Genomic DNA, 12,663 nt, shown 5'->3' on the forward strand with positions numbered 1-12,663 from the left:
TCTTTTAATATCAAATTTGTGAGGGGAAGCTCTTTAAAAAGGAAGAGATGACTCTCCTTTCTGGACTTCAAAGTGTTAGCTTCTTTTAAAACTCCCTAGACACTAGCCTTGTATTGCTGGTGTTCCGATACTGCTCTGCGTGATGAATAACTAAGCACCTATGGCTGTCATCCTCCCTTCTATGAAAGTCTTATACTATCTCTCGGAAACTCTCATTATCTTCAAAAGGCATAAATGAGCACTTGGCTGCTGTGGCATTTACTTCAACATCTGGGATGGGACTGATGAAGCAGATTTCCAGCAATGCAGATACAGATGCATTTTTCTCTCTAAATAGACTTCCAGATCTGATTAGCAAGTGGCTGCTGAATTAGAAAGACCTCATCCACAATAGAACAAGCAGAATGTGATCTCTGAGGCTTATGTCTCAGCATGGATAGTTCAGAAACAGCAAGGTTCTCAAGGCTCTAGAAGGGCACAGAAAATATTCAGAAGTACAACAGCTAAACAGATCAGTGTGGACTTCAAGGAAATAGGACTTGGCTCAACAGTAGAAAAGGAAGGATAGTGGACAAACTGGGAAATCAGAAGCCAACAAGCCTGATAACTTCAACTTGTTCAGTTAGCAGAGGAAGAAGACTATCCTCCTGACTGGAAGGGCTGATCCTGTCTTATCCTGTGAAGAAGCACATGCTTCTGTTGAGAAATTATGGTTACCAATGACTCAGCATTTGCAACATCATAGTGGAATGATCATGATCTTCAGGAGATAGGAAAGAAGAGGAACGGCTGTGCCCCAGACAGAGTTCTGGAATTAGGGAAGGCATAAAATTCATAAATTATGAAGCCACAGATTTGACCAATGAAAAAGACCTGGCAAAAATATGTGCTGGCTTCTGAAAATACTCTAACAAAGCTGCATGCTTTACAGAGAGTTGAATAGCAAATAAATGAAAGAAATAAGCACTCTCGCTATTAACAAATCAGTCCCTTGGCACCATTTCTCATACCTCTTTTTTCACATCTTGTACTTCTGCAAGAGTTTGTGTAGAAGATGTCTTTGGCTTTGCAACCTTTCCTTTCTCTGCTCCTTTTTTCTCTGTTACCTTTGGCAAATTGTCCAGTTTATTTTGAAGCAGGTCAATTATTCTAGAATCTGCAAATACCTTAGCAATATCAAGAGCATTTTTTCCTGTATTTAAAAATAAACACCTGTGTAAGCCATGAAAATATTTCCTGGCACTTCTTATTGCAATTGGATAATCGTGCTACAGTCTACATAATTTAATTAGGCATCTGCTTTATCAGTCATTCAGCGTGCCAGCAACCTGGCTGCTGTTGGTGTGAGGGTTGGCAGTCATCAGCACTGCTTGCAAAAATAAGGGCTTGCAGAAATGAGCCCTGAGACAAGATATTGCAGAAATTCTTGGATGTTGTTTCTTTGCTCTTAATGTCTTGACATTTGCAACTTAATATACTGGTCTTTCAGGTTGTAACTTTGATCTTTGAGAGCATTTAGCACTCCGAAATGGCTAGTACATTATAAGAGTTGGAATTTAGACTAAGTTCTTATATGTATCTGTACCATTCAGTGATTGCTCTGCAGCTGGCAAGGAGTTGAGGGAAAGTCCCATGGCACAAGTTAGCACTGAATCAGCTGCCACCCGCATATATAGAGAGAATTTCACGGTAGCAGGAATGCAGAATACACAGCACTTCTATAAGCAGAGCTTCACCTTCTGGGAAGGAAAATCTCATATGGCAATGTTGCTTCCTACATTATAGCAAGGATTTAAAATGTGATATTAACAGTTTAAATTACTCTTAAAATGGAGAAAGTAATACTAATTGAAGGATCTGCCATGAGGAGGTAACAATTATCAGTTCAGATTTGCTTTTTTTTAAGTCACTTTTATTCTCATGGAGTAGTATTTACAACATAAGCAGCAAGAAAATTTTTTGTTGCATACGCATAATAAGCGATTTAAACAAGTAGCAGAATACACACTGGCCAAAACCAAAATCTAATTTTCATAAAATAATGTTAATAGCTGGCTTTAAGGGGGGAAAAATAAAAATCTAGCCACTTATATCTCTGAATATAGCTTGTGAGGAACAGCTTTGCCAGGGATGTTTTCAGCCATGGTCTTCAGAGGAGTGGAAGAAGAGTTGTACTTATTAATCATGCAATTAGTTGTGTTTCTTTACTTTCTAGGATTCCAGTAAGTTTTTATTCCTTATGAAACATGTATACTGTTAAGTAAGGAGCCCTCTGGGGAAGACACTGATACTTACCGTTGCTGTTTGTTGTTTGGACATCAGCACCTGCATTGATTAAAAAATGTACTATGTCCAATCTACAAATCTCTATGGCTCTCATTAGCGGTGTTGCATTGCCTATTGCAGGTGCATCTATTGCTCCTCCAGCCTTTACCATCAGTTCAGCGATATCTAGGTGTCCATTATAGCAAGCGTGATGGAGGGGAGTCCACATGAAATTGTCTGTTGCATTTACATCCGCCCTGCAAAAGAGTAAGAGATGCTGTGGCAGATGAAGTCAGATACAGCTCTAAGTATAGTCAGTCTTAACTGTACACTGAATGACATACTTCATGTAAATAAGTATTTTCATATTGCTACTGCTACTTTGAAACCGTTCTAGAATATGATATGTAGCATGCTCTATTAATCTTAGTTATCAACATGTCTTGGCTAGTGATCGTGTTCCTCTAAGTTGACATGGGGTCCTCTACAGGGAAGTTCTCAGAAGTACAGAGAAAAACAGTTATTCACGTTTAGTCCTTCTGCGATCTGCTGATATTGCTTGTGTGCCAGCTTTAGCAGGGCAGAAAGCTTCTGGGCCAAGAGCAGGTGCTTTGAAAGACATGGCAAACTTGCTTACTGTCCAATTGAAGAATGAGTTAGAGAAGATCTATCATAGAAAATCTGAGGGTTTCAAACTTCTCCAGCTACTAGATCATTCTGCTCCCAGATCATTAGTGACACATTCTGGAGGATGCAAGTGCTTTGGGGTAACACTTGCAATATGCTGCTTTAAAATGAAACTTTGAGAAAAGTGTTATCAGCCCTTCGGCAATTGGCAGCCGTCGGAGATATTCAAACAGAGGTGTGGAAACAAGAGCCATTAGTGCCTCATTGTGGTGTTAAAAGTGAAAAAAATATGGTTTCCCCATGTCTTTGGTCATAGGCCCTCCTTTGTTTGCATCCAGATCTGTCCTCCACGTATGCCATGTGTGGGTTCAGAGGCGGGTCAAAGCCTCATGAAGGGTATCTCAAAAAACTTGAGTGCAGTTATTTAATTTCTTCTGTGTTTAGGGTGGAAAGGTCATTAAAAGCTACTTAAACTCCCATTCCAAAACAAAAGTGTCTGAATGTTCACACTGTTGAAAGATATAAAGCTAAATGCTGTCCTGAAAACTTTCCTATCCACTTTGTGATTTCTATCAATTTCAACTCTCAGAAGTAAAACCATTTTTTTAAACTAAATTACTACCTTTCTAGATCTGAATATGATGAGATGTGACTCCAGTGCTAATGAAGTTTGATGAAAGCAATGGAAATGAATTTGCTAGATTAACTTGATAACTCTTGCATCTTTATCTTTGGAAGTATGCACATTTACACAGCTTTACATGCTGCAGGAACACCGATGTAATTACCGAGGTGCATATATATGTGTATATATATATATATATACATATATATATATATATTTGCACGTGCTGTTAAGTCTTTACAGGAACTAGAGCAATGACTAGACCCACTTGTCCTTGGAAATGAACGTTAAAATGAATTCTAGCTATAGGAAGAAGAGAAAGCTAGTATAAATATCATTGTCTTTGAAAAATGTTCATGTAAACATTTATCACAATGGCGATAAATGGTGGCAGTTGGCTCACACACACACAAAAAAAGAGATTACACTATTACATAAGTATGACTGAATATCTCTTCAATTGCTTTAATTTTTAAGCTGTTAAGATTTTTCCCAGGCTAAATATTGCCCCAGAAGTCCCAGACTAAAAATTGCTGAAGCACTTCTGAATTGGGAACAGGCTAAATAACAACAGGCACTTCTGGTGAAAATCCTACTGCTTCAGCTGCGGAGGCTGCAGAGAAGTGATTATTTGTAGGCTGCGTTCTCTCAAAACATTTGCATGCAAAGGCCTGACGTGCAAATGCCTGACAGGGAAGTCCAGGACTGCTTTTCTTTTTGGTTCACCTAGATATGTCTTGATGATTTCAGACAACCTACTTCATTCCTCTAATTTTGGTAGTTCAGTTTTGAAGATTTCAGAATCATAAGGGTTGGAAGAGACCTCTGGAAATCACCTAGTCCAACACCCCTGCTCCAGCAGGTTCCATAGAGTAGATTTCACAGGAGCATTTCTGGCTGTTTTTCAAATATCTGGGCAGCTTGTTCCAGTGCTTCCTCACTCTCCCAGTAAAGGAGTTTTTCCTCATGTTCGTATAGTATTTCCTGTGTTCCTGTTTGTCCCAAATGCACTGCTGGAGACATGGATATCAACAAACAACTAGATGGATTTTGTAGGTACTCTGCCTCTAACTGAAATGTCAATAATCTAGACTAAAAAAAAATCAGAACTGGGTAACTTCTTAAGTGGTTTTATTTCCTCATTACTAAAATGTAAAAAACAAACAAACAAAACCAAAACAATAGACTAAACCTCTGCAACTCAGCATCTTACAGAATTTTTATGCAAAACATTATGCAAGTAAAAAAGCAAACTATAATCTGTAGCATCCAATTATTTGCTGCAAATTTATGCTCTCAAAATAGCAATTAAAAATTCTCCAGAATTCTTACCCCTTTTCCAGGAGATACCGCACAACATCTATATTCCCACTTGTGCATGCAGTCATCAAAGGTGTTTTGTAATACTTATCTTTTATGTCTACTGGCACACCTTCCTCAAAAGCTTTCTGTAGAGATAGAATGTCTCCTGCTCTGACCAGGAAGTTAATATTCATGTACATTTTCCTTGGTTCATCTGTGTACCAGGCACGGTCATCGTGCACGGGATGGGCAGATGGGTGGTCTCGGTTAGTGTGGTAGCTCTCAGCAGTGCTCTGAACAGCCTCAATCATGTATACAGGGAAGCCATCTTCCCTAAGCAGACATGCACTCTTTGGAATAACACAAATTGGCATGGGGACAGCAATACTCTTTTTGCCTCTTCGTTTCTTCCCTTTCTTTCCTTTCTTCCTTTTGGGTCCAAAGGATGTTATCAGACAGTTTTTCTGCAAGTATTTAAAGCCTTTAAAAAATTCTTCAGTGTTTATTCCTTCAGAGTCAGGTTTTTCGTGTGCTTCAGCAATAGTTTGTATTTGCTCAGTGTCCACGAAGGAACACCGCTTCTGAATAACTGATATGAAATCATCTTTGGCTACAGTCCCATCTCCTTGGTCGACAGCCTCAAATGCCTGGAGGAGGGTAGTCTGGTGCTCTAAGGACCAATCGTATAGCCTCAGTGCCCAAAGTGGGTTGTTCTCCTTAGCTTCAGGCTTGGACTGCTTTATAAAGTTCTTCTCAATTTTACGCAATTCTGTTGCTGCTGCTTTAAAACCTCCGTCCTTGGCAACAGCTCTTGGAGTCTTAGCTAACAAGTTTGTCCATGTAGGATCACAGCCTAAAAATATGAATGCATTTCCATTGATAATGTATTGAATTTAATAATTACTAATAATATAAGAAACTTATGCATGAAGCTAATTAGTAGAGGTCTTTAACTTTCTACAGACTTAACTATAAACAGTGTTAATAAATAGAACTATATCAGTGACCCCAGCCTGGAAGGCTAACAGCATATCTATTTCTGTTTCCCACAGTGAGATTGATCAGACAACTCATGCTCTACTTCTTTGTCCATTATTGAGTACCTACTAAAAGGCAGAAGTTCTGTGAGAATTTTACGTTTTTACTTGAAGAAGCGAGCAAGTTTAAGAAGCAACTAAGATTAGAATGTCGCTCACTCTTTTATATCCCACTCTTGCCATCTGGTGACAGACCACAAGCTAAGTGTTAGGATCACTAGAATAGAATGTAGGCTTTTGCATGATCCTATGGGAAGAAAACCTGGAATAATATGATCATCTAATTTAGAAAATGATCACAGCTTCTTTGGTGTATTCATGGGTGCTACGCTTTCCTTGTGACTGAGATTGGATTGATTAATTGATCAGCAAGGCAAAATACAATTTTCTATTGCAAGTGTCAATACAAGTTATACAAACCCATGATCTTTCTGCAGGTTTCTTTGAGAAATGTTTTTTACCTCATCCTAGCCCTGTTAGTAGATATAAATAATAATAGCCTATGTTTGGTACTTGTTAAAGAGAATTACATTTGCCACACGATACTGAAGAGCCAAATCCTTCATAGATGCCCAAGTGAAATCTTTTTTCAAGCATACAGAAAACATACAGTTGTAAAGTAACTTCTTTTTAGCGTACCTCTTTGTCCTATAAACTTGCAGCAATTTGCAAATCCTCCCTCTGCAGCATAATGAAGGGGTGTGTTACCATTCATGGCAATCAGTCCCAAGTCTCCATTATAAGCTGAAATAATCCTCAAGATCTAGAAGAACAAAGACAGTATCACCAGAAGACATCTGTGTTTCTTAGGATGGGGGAAGTATGAGAGTGATTTACAAATAAAATGCAGTGTCATTTACTCCCAGTGAATATATTTATACAGTGAATTTCCCTGCCATGCCCAGCTGATCAATGCACTCATTAAGCTTTTGCTCTCTATAGTACATGCTTTATTTAGGAAATAGAAGCCCTGTTCATTTGTAGATATCTAGGACAACATTTGCTCCTGCTAGCCTGCTGCAGGTGACTATCTTACAGTAACGCTGTATGCAAATTCATGGTATGCATTATTCAAACTACATAATTTTATGTACTTTAAAGGCAATAATTAAGACATAATAGGGCAGAAACTGCCTAGCTGCAGCTGTTTATATCTGCCTTTCTTACAGTGGTAAGATCTCATCCACATTATACAACTGTGACATGATGCATGTTGAGGAAACAAGTTAACTGTTCACATCAGACACCCACAGCAGCACTCACTCAGAGGTACAAAAAAAAGGTTCTCTAATTCTGAGATTCGTGGCTACTAATTATTATGCCTTGATCATCTGAGATCATCTGGACTTCAAAAACAAAACTAAAAACCCAAACAGCACCATGGAAGTTACCTCAAAGAAGCCTCCTTTGGCTGCAAAATGTGCAGCATTGTGTCTTTCATTGTCAAATAGGTTAACATCACCTCCTCTCTCAAGTATACCACGCACCACCTCAAGAACACCTTCTCTTGCTGCTTCCATCATGGCAGTGCGACCTGTAACCTGCAAAGTAGCAATAATACAATTCAGAATTGGTAGTGTATGCTAATTTAGGCTGAAAATGTCCTCTGGTGTAATATGATTGTTGCAAGGCAGCATAAAACTGAATGACTTTTTAGATACTACTGAAAAAAAAAAGGAGACAAATCTAGTAACTTCAAAGATGTTTGGAAGCAAACTTCAGGAATCTAGTCTTAATGCTTCTAACTAAGAGTAATCAAATCCCAGTGACTCAAGAACATTAGTAACCAGAGTCACCCAAATAGTTGCACAAAAATCAATTACTTGTTTGAGGGAGTTCTTGTTTCTGTGTGCATTCTTTCTTGCATGTATACAAGTTTAACAGAAAATACTACCTCTGTTATGAAAGTATACAAGAAAACTGGCTGGAGGAGTGCTGTGGAGTAGACACAACAGCTGGGAAATTTCATTGATATTCTGCCTGTAAGGACACATACTAATACATTAATACTGTGTTGGGTTTTTTTCTTTCTTTCTTGATGATAGTGCATGCTTGATATTATTTGTACATATTTTCTTTATAATGGCTGACTTTGGTAGGTTTGGTGACTGTCCCAAGAAAAAAGCACCTTTCAGATCAGGGGTAGTCCACGTTAACCTAATACCCCACAGCACCACTGAGAATCTCTTACCTGTTGCTATACAGAGGGGAAAGAAGAGAGAATGGTAGGAAGCAAACAGCGAGCTGTGGATTTATTGTACTGAACTGTGCTTTGTTCCCTATATCTTTCTCTGGATCCAGCAAACCATTCCCATTATGTTACCAGGTGTGTGCCCATCATATTAAAACTAAAATGCAAGTATCTCATCATATTGCAGGTATGCAGAGTCGAGGTGGTGGGCCAAATGTTTTTAACATAAAATGGTATAACTACAAACTGTGAAGGTATTACTGCAATGCTATGACCAAAGCAAGAGTCATGTGTAGCTCTAAGGGAAAAGCTGATGATCCTGAAGGTCTTTTTCAGCCTAAATGATTCTTCTTGATATGACTTGATCAATAGCACAGGGTTTTGGTCCTCAATGTCACTGTTCAGTTCAGCAAGTAAACACATAAATTACTGAGATTTATAGAAAAGAGTTTCTAATATCTCCCTAGTACCTTGGTTGTTCCCCTTCAGTTTTTTCATGCTGGAGTGACATTTTTAGTGAACAGTACTTCAATCCTGAGAAGTTTGGGGCATATCCAGGCAAAATATAAATAAGCACTGCTCCACTGAAGTATAATGAGCCACAATTTTTAAGAGTTGGCCCAGTTATACTTTTTTTTTAATATTTTACTCTAATCTACAAAAATCTAACACAAGATACATGGTACAAGCAAAGGACTTAAATATCTGCTCCTGAAAAAAAAAAAAGATAATAAAGAAAATAAAGAAGGGAATAGATATGCCCACAGAGTTATGCACTTGACACTGCTGTGTTATTTTAATGTGAGGATTTATGGTCATATACTACAGTCAACTGGTAGCTATTCTGTACTCCTCTATATGCATTCTTAGGTACTGAAATATTCATACTGGGTCTCTTGCATTGGGATTTGCTCCTCTTTCCAAGAAATTCAGACAAATTTCTTTAATATCATGAGCTTGCTCACAGGCTTGCAGAAATACAGGCTTCCCATCAGTACTACAGTTGTTAATATCTGCACCATAATCCAGGGCAATTTGAGTGCAGTGATAGTGCCGTCTAGTAGGTAAAATGCAGTAAAACAAAACACCTGCAAAGAAAAACAACAGTGATTATGGTGTAATGCCAAATGATAAGAGGGGTTACTTATACTGTAAACTTCACAACTGAATAGACAAACTCCTTCAACTGAGATCCATTAACCTCTATTAGGGCATGTAAATACAAAAAAGAATTTTTAGTTTAGGGCCTTTGAACTTGGGGAGTAAACCAGAATTGAATATGTGACTGGTCATAACGGGAGGATGCATAGGAAGGGCTGTGATTTAAGGGCCCAGATTGTTCAGGGAGAATAATTTTAATTTCTACTTGGTCACGAGCTTCTGTTGAGCTTTAAGAATTAACCTCAGCCATGGTTCCTCTCCACAGATTTAACATAACATATACATCAAGTACGTAACACAGAAAGGAGCCATTTTATACTGGCTTAATGAGGTTCCATTTTACTTACCTTTTCCTTCATTATCAACAACAGTCATGTCTGCTTTAATTTTTCCTAGTAACTCCAGAACCAAGCTATGGCCTAGCTCAGCTGCCTGCATGGCTGGAGTGCGTCCCATTTTGTCCTGAACATCTGGATGAGCTCCCTGCTGTAGCAAGAAACTGCACATGTCGATGTCGTTCTTAATGCAAGCCAAAGAAAGAGCACTGTGTCCATCCATAGGCTCGGTGAAATTGATGAGGTTTGGAAATCCATTCTGGATCAGCTTTTCTATTTGCTTCTTGTCTTTCTGGTGAACACACTGGAGAAGTTTGTAGATCTGTAAGTTTCGAAGTCTGTTATCTACCGGTAACATTCTGAAATGAGAAAAAATGGCTTCTTTCAAGGCCATAATTTCTGCATCGAACACACAGATGAAACTACTCTCATATGCTAGAAATTACAGGAATCAAACTATGTTCAAGGCATGGAAATAAACTTATCTACTTGGCAGAGCACAGGGTTCTGTGTGAACATATAGAGACTACATAAACACTGCACCTTGCAAATTGCTTTTTCTCATTATCAGAATGTTCTAAAGAAATCTCATTCAACATGAACTTAATGTTAAGAAAATGTAAGGAATTGTTATAATCTGCAATTACTTGGAATCCTAAAGAGAGGTTGATTATCTGCCATTTTAGTACCGCAAATGGAGATTTTAAAGAAATCACAAGACCCTGTTACAAGTCTTGCTAAAACACAAAATAGATACTGGCATCACTTTGTTTGAACCTGAGCGCCTCCCTTCTTAGGTAGCTGATGCATGAGCTTTCTGCTGGGCTGTGACATAAGAGGGTAAACTGAATTTCTCTGTGGTAAATCCCTTGTAGAAAAAAGGTGCAGGCAGGAACACTGACATGGCAAAAAATTCCTTCACATAATGCAACAAATGCTTCTAGAGAAAACTGTGGTGCAGAACATCAGCTTTACATTTGCATTGGTTATGATTTTTTTTTTAATCTTTGTGTTCTCTGGTATCTAATCTCAGTTCTTGTGTATGGAGGAACAAGCAATGGTCAGGACCATTTCTATTAAGTGAATAGGAAGCTTCCTATCAGCTTCAGCAAACCTTGGATCAACCTCTGCTCCAAAAATGACACTTACAGGGCATACAACAAAAAATGTGGAGTAGTAGTGTCCCTTTAGAGAACTTTTCTTTTTCTTGGTGACAGAGTGTAAATGGAACCGTGTAACAACTTGCCTGGATGCTGTTGAGTGTTTTATGGATGTCCAAGAGGAGGTGAGTTTTAAGGGAGGTAAAGAATGTGTAATTTCAATAGACTTTTTGAGGCACTACCTCCCATTCTGTAAAGGAGGCCTGAAAGAAAGCTGCAAGAAAAAATAGCATGACGTGGTGTTATTCTTAGAAGAGGCTAATTTTCTAAAGCATTAAAGTGGGCACTAAAATACTGGTAGTGTAATCTGTCCAGAATAGGTTAGCTGCTCCCTCAGCTAGATAGCTTTCTCTAATTTCAATGTGACATTGCTTAAAATGCTTTTGTTTGTTTGTTTGTTTGTTTCTGGTAATTCTGTACAACCCTCGCTCTGATCATAGTATCTTACAACACATAACCAGTAGTAACTCAGATCTGTCCCCTGAGTCATTACTGTGTAATGCTGATGTTCTGAGAAATGGAATAACTGCAGAGATTTTATATTTTTTTCTGATAAGTGTTGCAACTATAGCAGCACTCTAGTTCTAATGTTTAGAGTTCAGAAATAAGGCCCATTCTGAGTAGGAGGGAAACCAGAATACCCTGTGGTGTTTAGCTTTCTGAGCAAAGTGCCCAGACAGGAAATTTTGCAGTGAGGAGCAGTAAGAAGGCACTACAGGGAAGGCTCTTATGCTGCTTATGCCTCTGGAATTCAGGAAGAGAAGCGTTTTTAAAAATGTGTAGTTGGAGTGCAGCTTTCTCATATTCTCATTCTCTTTCCCCCACTACCCCGCTGTAGTTATGGAACTTGGTTTCATTCACAAAATGGGACTGACTTTTTCTTCCCACAGTATTTGCAAGCACTGAGAGAGCCCAGGCTCCTCTTATTGTAGCAATTTTTAAGCAATCAAAACAGTACCCAGTCGCTTCTTGTTATCCTGCAAAACAGGAGACAGTTTCCCATCCCCTGGCTTCATCCCTGAAAAGCATAACAGCAGCTCTGCCTGAGCCCTGGATGACATGGCTGGCTGGGAGCAAACGGGTGTGCCTCACTCTGAGGGCTGTGGCACCCAACGGGCTCCAGGGCTCTTCTGCAGCCTGCCTTCCTGTCCTGGGGAGACCAGGTGTGTTCTCCCACAGCCAAGCCAATCTGCAGAGCTCCAAGGAAATCAATACTCATCTAGTCATGCTGTCTGGAGAACTGACAGGTCATTCTGTTTGAGCATTTTTCCAGTATTTCTTAGCACTTTCTTCACATGCCTGGATTTTTCACAGCATTTATTCAGGAGCTCAATTAGGGCTAACATTTGTCCTCTTTTCCTTACTTGCCCCCCCCCAAATCTGCATAAGAAACTATGTTCTCCCTGTAACGAGGTTAGTAAAGCTAAGGAGCACAGGAGCACTCTTGTAGCTGGTAAAAATTTGTAGTAACATCCGATGAAGGCACGAATGGATATACTACTCAGTGCGTATGCATTTGGATTTATTTTATGGATTATCCTTGAGACTCGTAGCAGCACTAGAGCCACAGCTTGCACAGCCATCACATGCCAAAACAGCAGGTATTCAGAAGCACTGCCCAGAATGCCATTTGGTGGGCAGGATAACCCGCCTGCACATCAGTCTGAAACTGAAGTGTGCCTCGCACATTTGTACGAGCCAAGCTGCAAGAAAGCAGCCTGTTTCAAAGCGTTATGAACCAACAGTTTCCAGCAAAACCACCGTAATATTTTAACGGCGGCAGATAATATTTCTTTGCAGCATCTCTTAAAAGTGACCGGGTCGAGTTTTGTTAGGAATTTGTGCAGTAAGGGAATGAAAGAGGGGGAAATAGAAAACGCTACCCAGCGTCCGGCGGAGTCGGCAAGAAGCGAAGCGGCCTTCTGTGCGGGCGTCGTAGCCGTGGCAATCCTCTCCGTTG

General features: G+C 39.4%; 1 protein-coding gene across 2 annotated transcripts; it reads right to left on the reverse strand.

The window, feature by feature from the left end:
- Positions 1-10: 10 nt before the first annotated feature.
- On the reverse strand, positions 11-12,657 carry ANKEF1 (ankyrin repeat and EF-hand domain containing 1). Of its 2 annotated transcripts, XM_010706593.2 has the most exons (8): positions 12,587-12,657; positions 9,556-9,902; positions 8,936-9,135; positions 7,248-7,397; positions 6,496-6,619; positions 4,850-5,672; positions 2,296-2,522; positions 11-1,192 (listed from the first exon to the last, which is right to left on the reverse strand). In XM_010706593.2, the coding sequence occupies exons 2-8, from the start codon at positions 9,899-9,901 to the stop codon at positions 1,005-1,007; spliced, it is 2,058 nt and encodes a 685-aa protein (XP_010704895.1). In that variant the 5' UTR covers position 9,902; positions 12,587-12,657; the 3' UTR covers positions 11-1,004. The 2 variants fall into 2 exon arrangements, with proteins under 2 accessions (XP_010704895.1, XP_010704896.1); XM_010706594.2 differs by lacking the exon at positions 12,587-12,657 and having other exon boundaries at positions 9,013-9,135; positions 9,556-9,652.
- Between the last annotated feature and the right edge of the window lie 6 nt (positions 12,658-12,663).

This window comes from Meleagris gallopavo, chromosome 2, assembly GCF_000146605.3.
Source record: "Meleagris gallopavo isolate NT-WF06-2002-E0010 breed Aviagen turkey brand Nicholas breeding stock chromosome 2, Turkey_5.1, whole genome shotgun sequence".
NCBI lineage: Eukaryota > Metazoa > Chordata > Aves > Galliformes > Phasianidae > Meleagris > Meleagris gallopavo.